Source organism: Xenopus tropicalis, chromosome 2, assembly GCF_000004195.4.
Source record: "Xenopus tropicalis strain Nigerian chromosome 2, UCB_Xtro_10.0, whole genome shotgun sequence".
NCBI classification, from domain to species: Eukaryota; Metazoa; Chordata; class Amphibia; order Anura; family Pipidae; genus Xenopus; species Xenopus tropicalis.
The window spans coordinates 116,312,828-116,320,869 of record NC_030678.2 but is presented as its reverse complement, the minus strand read 5'-3'; the positions used below and the strand labels follow the sequence as shown (position 1 = coordinate 116,320,869).

The 8,042-nt window shown below is 38.8% G+C and overlaps 1 protein-coding gene across 5 annotated transcripts in view; it reads left to right on the top strand.

Moving 5' to 3' along the window:
- Window positions 1-8,042, top strand: part of atp11a (ATPase, class VI, type 11A) — a 114,070-nt gene that overhangs the window by 34,358 nt on the left and 71,670 nt on the right. For all 5 annotated transcript variants that reach the window (XM_031897036.1, XM_031897035.1, XM_031897034.1 and 2 more), the window contains exon 2: window positions 6,447-6,569. In XM_031897036.1, coding sequence (XP_031752896.1) covers window positions 6,447-6,569 — 123 coding nt within the window. The remainder of the gene's footprint in view (window positions 1-6,446; window positions 6,570-8,042) is intronic.

Sequence of the window (8,042 nt, the reverse complement as noted above, 5' to 3'; positions counted from 1 at the left end):
GCGGCTCCTGCAGGAGCCCAAGAAGAGACGGAGCCGGAGCGCTCCGCTGCAGCCAGCGCGTCCCGTTGGCCTGGATAGTTTAATGAATGTTCTGCATTTCCGTAATGCGGGACATTCATTGAACAATCCGGGACAGCGGGACGCACTGTAAAATCCGGGACTGTCCCGCGAAAATGCTATAATTATCTGTATTATATATATTAGGAAATTGAAATTTACAATAATAAATGCATGTTTTTAATGTTTTTTTACTGTGTCATTAATTAATATGCAGAATGCAATGTTTGAATCGGTTGTGATTGTGACCACTGGTTTCCCAGGGAATACCTGAAAGGTAGTGTGTGTCTCTAACACCTGAACAGTCATTTGATAGGCATTGAAGAGTGTAAAATTTGTTTTTCTTTAATTGTATTATGATATCCAGTAAAAATGGCACATTGTGTGTGTAACTTGTACTGCATATGTTGTACATAGGATTTAAGTTATGATGAGACTGAGAGAGAGAGTGGGTGGGTGAACATATGGATAGATCTGAGCTGAGAATTATTTACAGGGATACAACGGATTCTTCATAGTTTCCTAGTTTAAATATTTTTCAACAATCAATAAAAGGTATGAAATCAGAAAATAACAAAGGTTATTACTTGAATACGTAACAAGTGCTTTGACACTTTGCAACCATATGCAAATACTGTATTTATCTTGAAAAGGCCCTTTCAAAACCTCCTGGGAGCTGTATATATGAGGCAGTGGATTACAGGAATCTGCTTATAGACCTAAAAACCTGGCTACACACAGTGTGTGATACACTTGTGTATCATGCTGAGCAAATAATCAATTATTCAATTCTGTTTGCAGCCGACCACATGATTAAATGTAAGTGTAACCCAAAGTGGAGTTTTGTGCACGTTTGTCATTCTCAGCCTCAAGTGTCACCAGAGTCTCTGTTTTTGTTATTTGACATTTAATAAATGTGTTTTTGTGTTAGGGTAGGGGCACACGTGGTGGATGATCCACTTTTCCCAACCTGCATTTTATAGCTCCACAAACAGGCACTGGCTTGGCCTATGTGCAGCTACACTGAGCAGATTTTGTAGCAACAAATGCATGTTATTGTGTTTTTCAGCCCAAATCTGCTCATTGTAGCTGCACATAGGCTGACCCACTGAAATAATAGAACATTAGCTTGTACTTGATTGTAACTAAGCTGTATGAATCCATATAAGTGGCAATGCAATCCTATTGGATTTATTTAAAGTTTAAATAAGTTTTAGCAGACTTAAGATATGATGATTCAAATTAGAGAAAGATCCCTCATCCAGAAAAACCCAGGTACCACATGTTCAGGATAATAAATCCTTTACCTGTACTGTATTCATGGGGCAGACACTGATCCATTCTGGAGCAAAGACACTTGTGGCCATTCAGCAAAGTGCAGGGCTGAGTGTATAGATGGCATGACAGGTGCAGCGTGGAGTCTGCAACCCTCACCCCTCCCCTTTTTCTCCCCCACACCCTTAACCCATTTCCCCATCAACACGCTTGGACACTGTAGCTGGGAAAAAGAAGGCCGCTGTTAACATCAGTTAACATTTGTAACATTATTAACTTGTATAAAACCATTTGTATAACAAACATTTACAGCAACCAACATTTACAATAACTGACAATCCTTACTGGCCTCCCATGGACTGGCCCTGCGCCCAAATGTAACGCCTGGTTCCTGCCTCCTTTTCCCCCGACCTAAACCGAGGCTAACTGCCTTCCGATCAGGACCGCAGGCCAACCGGGCTACACTCTCCTTGGCAATTACCCCTCTTAAACTTCCCCCTGGGGGCATGGAGTAAGGTACCCTCCACCAACTGCGACAACAACAATGACCTCCTTTTAAAGGGAGGGAGGGTGGGACGCTGCAAGCTGCTGATCCGTCTGCTGCCTGGAACCGACTGGAAGGTAGGCTGTCCTGAGCGCCCCTCCCCTTGCTAAGCTCGGGAAAATCCTGTGCTCTCAGTGGCCAGCCACCCGGAACCCATACAGAGGGAGGGGGGCGGGCTGCCCTCCTTAACCCCATCATGCCCTGCTTCCCTACACTGCGCTCTGGGCCATTGGGCCCCAATACAAGGAAAGCTTAGCTTCTTTGGTGAGGTCGCTAAATTAGGGGTTCTTTCCTCAATATGCCCACCTTGACTGATGCAGCCCTTGTCCTGATGGTATTTTCAAACTTGTCTGATCTGGATGATTTTTAGCCAGATATTGGTTGGGTATACCCCTGCCGGCTTGGCCCAACACCCCCCTCCCCCCGTGTGCACACACGCATGCACATATGCACACACATGGGGTGTTGCCAGGGCCACTGGAGGGGGGTGATGCTATGGGGGAAAAGGGCCTGGAACTAGGGGCAGGTGAAAGAAGAGGCACCTGCCTCTTCTGTCTACCCCTAGTTCCAGCCCTGGCTACCATGGGCGTCAAAATGTCCCGTATTTCCTTCCTACCAGCTAAAATGAAAATCGCCGGTGGAGAAATAAACGCATTTTCCGAAGTAGCCTGAAGCTACCTTGAGAGGCAACTTTGGACTACTTTGTAAAGTAGCTGTACCGCGTAGGTTTTTCAACCCACAATAATGTAAATTACCTGTGGGAAGATATAAAATAGTGTTTGAAGGAGATTAGTCGTCCAAGCTAGAGAAGAATTATCGCAGGCAACTAACCTCCACGTGTGTCATTGCCCTAATTGTGGAAAAACATGTCAGTTTGCACTGTTTTTTTGCTTCTTGCACCCTGCCATGCAGTTGGTAAATGAGCCCTTTGCTCTTCTGTACTTCTCCCTGTGTATTGCCAGCTTAAATTTTCATTGCCAATGAACTGGAACAGCATGAACTCAATTTCTGCTATGTACACAGCAAATCTGTTTTTTTTTATGTTTGCATTAAACAGATACAAGGACTGTAAATGAGATCGGAAGCTGCTTTGTATGGACTGAAGTTGATAAGATTTATATGAGTGTAGATAGCGAAGGATAAAAAAAGGCCTTTTGCTGTCTGCAGCACAAAGGCACAATAACTACTGTACTAATTGCACTTATCGTCCAAGGGTGAAGACACACAGAGCTACTAGTAGCAGCTACTTGTTGTGGCTACATAAATAGACAATGCTGATCATTTACTGATAATTGTCTCTACATGTGTTTTTATTCTCAGTATTGTCTATGGCAGGGTATTTTCTGGCATTTAGTATCCTTTAGGGCAGTGACAGATGGGGAGATTAGTTACCCGGTGACAAATCTTCTTTTCCGAGGGTGACTAATCCCCCTGCAATGCCACCCCACTGGCAAGAATGTGAATCGCCGGTGGGATGGAATACGCATCGCTGCGACTTCCAGAAATCGACTTCCAGAAATTGAAAAAAATGTTATTGTATGGCCAAGCTTATTGTGAAATGTGTGTTTAGAAGTATGATTAGTTGTAGTATTATATGATTTGTAGTGATATTGCCTAGCTGAAGCCCAAACTGAAAGAGGATGTGACATATATGCTTTTTTATACACTGTTTTTAAGACCAATGCTCTTTTGTCTATCCTTCATGCGATACAAAGCTTTCATCGCAAAACAATGGGGGTCATTTATAATCACTGGCCAATTTGTTCTACCTTAGCTGGTTAAAATGGCTAATCACTGATTGGTTGCTATAGGTTACTGTCCATGTGCAAGTTTGCCCATTATTTATAAATGAGCCCCTTTCTATTTTATTGCACTGATTGTTTGTGAAGATGAGTCTCTTTATGGATTTAAGGCAGAGGGCTGCTCTTGCTATAATGCTACTAACCTCAGAAAAGAAGAAAAAGAAGAAAAGGTCAATATGGAGAAAACAGTGGCTAATACATTGGGATCAGTTTTCACATATGGGTCTTGTGAGAGAGCTTAAAAAGAACTTGGGCTGCTAAATATATTTACTGTTATTTATTGAAATAAACATTTGGTACAAACATTATTTCATGCAACAAGCACTGAACCAAGCATGCAGTTTCCAGATTTTGAAGTGATTGAAATCTATCCCATCAATGGACAAATGTAATTTTTTAAAGACGAACATTTTTTTAACCTGTCCGATCAAATTTATTGACTGATGTCGGAAGAAAGATAGCCAGATGTCAGTAAGTAAAGAATAATCGTTACGTGTATGGCCAGCTTTAGAGCAGGTGGGCCAGTTGTCATTGTCTGCCTGACATTCGCTTAGATCTTAACTTATTTCAGACAAGAACTCTGTCTAGACTTAACCTAATTCTGTATCTTTTTAATACTTCAGTTAAGCAGCATGCCCTATAAAACCTCATTTAGAATGATTGTCCGAGCGTTGATTCCATAAAACTGTCCAATCCATTACAAAACAGCCATTTTCTGAAAGAATACATTTTATTTATTGCTTTGTAAATTGATTTGGTTGTTTTTCTGCTGTAACTCAAGAATAATGGATTATAACCCTTTGTGATTAAATTAAATTATTTATATTAAGATTTCCAATTGAACTGCAGCATGTTAGCTATTTGGCCACCCAAGGAATCCTTTCTTTTTAAATAACTGCCTCCCAGAAAACACATTATTGAGAACATCAATTTCTTGTTTATAAGTGCAGGATAGTGAGTAAATGTCTAGTTTCATTTTATACTAGGGTCATTTGAGTATTGTGCCTACTTTCACTTGTCTAATTATTATGGTGCGCTCTCTGGTATGTTATTCAGTAATGGAAACACACAGTTGCACAACTTTTCCTTCACATGTAGTTTTATTGTTCATCTGGAATATGAATCGGGGAGATATATACAGGTATGGGACCTGTTATCCAGACTTTGGATCTCCATACCTTAAGTCTACTAAAAAATCAATAAAACATTAATTAAACCCAATAGGATTGTTTTGCCTCCAATAAGGATTATTTATATCTTAGTTGGGATCAAGTACAAGGTACTGTTTTATTATTATAGAGAAAAAGGAAATCAGTTTTAAAACTCTGAATTATTTGATTAAAATAGAGTCTATGGGAGATGGGCTTTCCATAATTCGGAGCTTTCTGGATAACGGGTTTCCGGATAAGGGATCCCATACCTGTACTGCCATAATGTTTTTAAATTATTCATTGCAATTTTTGTATTTTTAAACAAAGGAAATAATCATTTTAACCAGAAAATTAAAAATAAAGATACTCTACACGGTATGCAATCTGTGCTTCACTCGCCAATTGGGGGGCTGTCTATTGGCCTTGGTGGTCACTGAACTCAATTTCTCTTTCTCTGTGTTTCTAAATGATGCAAATATAAATCATTTGCGTTGAGATGAGCCTGAAAAAAATAGTTTCAGTATATAACTGGAAGTATATATTGAGTATAAATAATGCAAGCTTATTGATTTGGGGTTCAGACTTTTTCACACCACTAATGTAATGTAGATAAAGTAGATACATACAAGGTTATGTGTTTAGGGTTTAATTGACTGTATTTATTTGTACAATTTAGAGTTAATTGTATTCTTGGCCATATTTTAACCAATGCCATAACTTATATACAGTATATTGCTCATGAATATATTTTTAATTCTGGCAATAGGTTTAACATGCAGCAAAAATATTATTTGATCTTCTGTAGCCTCTAGATAATGACATTACTGCATAGTCTTCAGAAACTAAAACCAGCCATACTTATTCTATATAATTTATTAGGCAAGGAATAGACAATATCGTAGGAGTCATTACAGAACCACAACTTTCACAAAATACCTTGACTATCACGGGAGGAATGCTTGGAATCATGCATAAAATAGCAAACTTTTCATAGTCCTGTAACTCCTTACAACCTAGTAGATGTGTTCTTTCATAATGCTGACTACAATAGGCCAATAACATAATGTTTCAGTGGATTTTATTGTGTATAATACCCCTGATATTTTTATAAAAGCCAGTCTTTGGCAGGTTTCCTTGTATTATATTCCTGCCCACAGGTAAGTGTTTATATAAATAAGTCTTACCAAGCAGATTCTGTTGCAGAAAACTGTTGTTACCATTATTTTTATTATGTAAAAAGTCCTACTGCATTATGTAGCGTTGTCCAATTATTCTGTAGCGCTGTACATTTGGACTATACAAAGACAGCCTCAAACATCAAACCCCAGAAAAATCAAACCAGAAGTGTGTCAATAGGGACTGAGAATTAAGCTGAGCTCCAAAATGGTTCAGAGTGTGTTAATGTTCATATGATATTAGTTAATAAAATACATTTATGTTTTCCTCAAGCATAAGAAAAAAATGACATTGGATGGAATCTGTATTGATACAGACAAAATGTGGAAGTAATTACTATAATAATATTGGCTTTCTGAATATAATAATTATTGTTTAAAATTACTTTGATATTTGTTAAAAACCTGTAATTAATAAGAAACATTATATTCTTTTTTTCAGTGTGCTGGAGAAGAGAACTGGGTAGACAATAGAACTATTTATGTTGGCCACAAACAGCCCCCTCCAGGCACTGAGGCGTACATTCCTCAGAGGTATCCAGATAACAGGATAGTCTCCTCAAAGGTAAGATTGTTTACTGTTCCACTAGTCACTTACGTGGTTACCTGACTATAGCCTCACATGGTTACAACTTGTTTATAGAGGAAACTTGTTCTAATTCCAAACTCTTTTTTATCACTCATCCCAATAGCAATATACAAATAAAATGCAGCTCTTTCGCCTTGCCAGTTCAGTTGTAGTGTTGTTTTTTTCTCTAATTTGCTGCATGAGAGCAGCAGTGGATCTATAGACAAGGTCAGTATTAACACAAAGTTTATGGGTACAAGCCAAGAAGAATTGTTAAGCTATTTTCAGTCACTGTGTTTTACTGTTGTTCAGGAAGAGGTCACAAGAGGGAATGTTAGTGCATGCAACATTTTTAAAGAAATATTAGCTGCTTAAGTTGCTTAAACGGGAAGTATACCCTATTTTTTTCCTGACGTTTCAGATTGTTTTAGACACAAGCAAACTATAGCAGGTTTCTCAAGATGTACTTGTGTTGAACCATATCATTTGTGTCAAAACTACAGATAAATGATCAATTAAAGTCTACCAAGACATTACCGGTCACAAGACCTTACAGTAGCACCTACTACAATCAATATTGGTTCACCCTATAAGTTTTCAGACTTTTTGGATAAAGCCTCCAAAAAACATTTGGCTGGGCTGTAAACCTTTTTGTATAACAAGGTATATTCATAACTTGCAGTTAAATTATTGGTGACCCCGTTGTACTGTAATTTCCATTATGGCTGTGCTCTGGAATGTGACTTGGCATCAATGACTGGAAGAATATTTGTGCTCCCTCCACTACAAAAATGACCCTTGATCCAAGCTGCACTGCCCCAAATGTGTATACATCTGGTGGAAAGGGGCCGGGGAGCAGGGATTATATTTCATTTGTTTACGGACCCTTCAATATACATATTTGTTATTTGGTAGTTCTAATATATAAGATAGAAACATTTGTGTAAAAAAATGGTGCAAGAAGGGGTAGGAGGAGGGAGGAGGTTCACTTTGTTGATGAGAACATGGAAAAATCTGAAATTCTAAACTCTAATCGCCAGCTAATCAAGGCTTCCCTTTTAACAGACATAATTCTAGTAATATAACTACTGATGCATGGGTCACTCAGGAGGAGATTCAAAAGAGACTTGAGCTTGTAAAGGTAAACAAAGGTCCAGGACCAAATGGTATTCATTCATCCCATAGCTTAACTCTGTGATTGCCAAACCCCTTCACTTAATTTTTTAGGATTCATTGAGGTCTGACATGGGGCCGAAAGACTGGCAAATTGCTAATGTTTATTTAAAAAGGGATCCTGTTCTCAAACTAAAAGGCCTGTTAGTCTGACATCAGTGGTAGGAAGTTTGTGCCAGCATGGTTATAAGCGTAACAGATCTTGCCAGACTAATTTAATTGCCTTTTATGAGGAGGTTAGCAGGAAACTTGAAATTGGAATGGCAGTGAATGTCATCTACTTGGACTTCGCTAAAG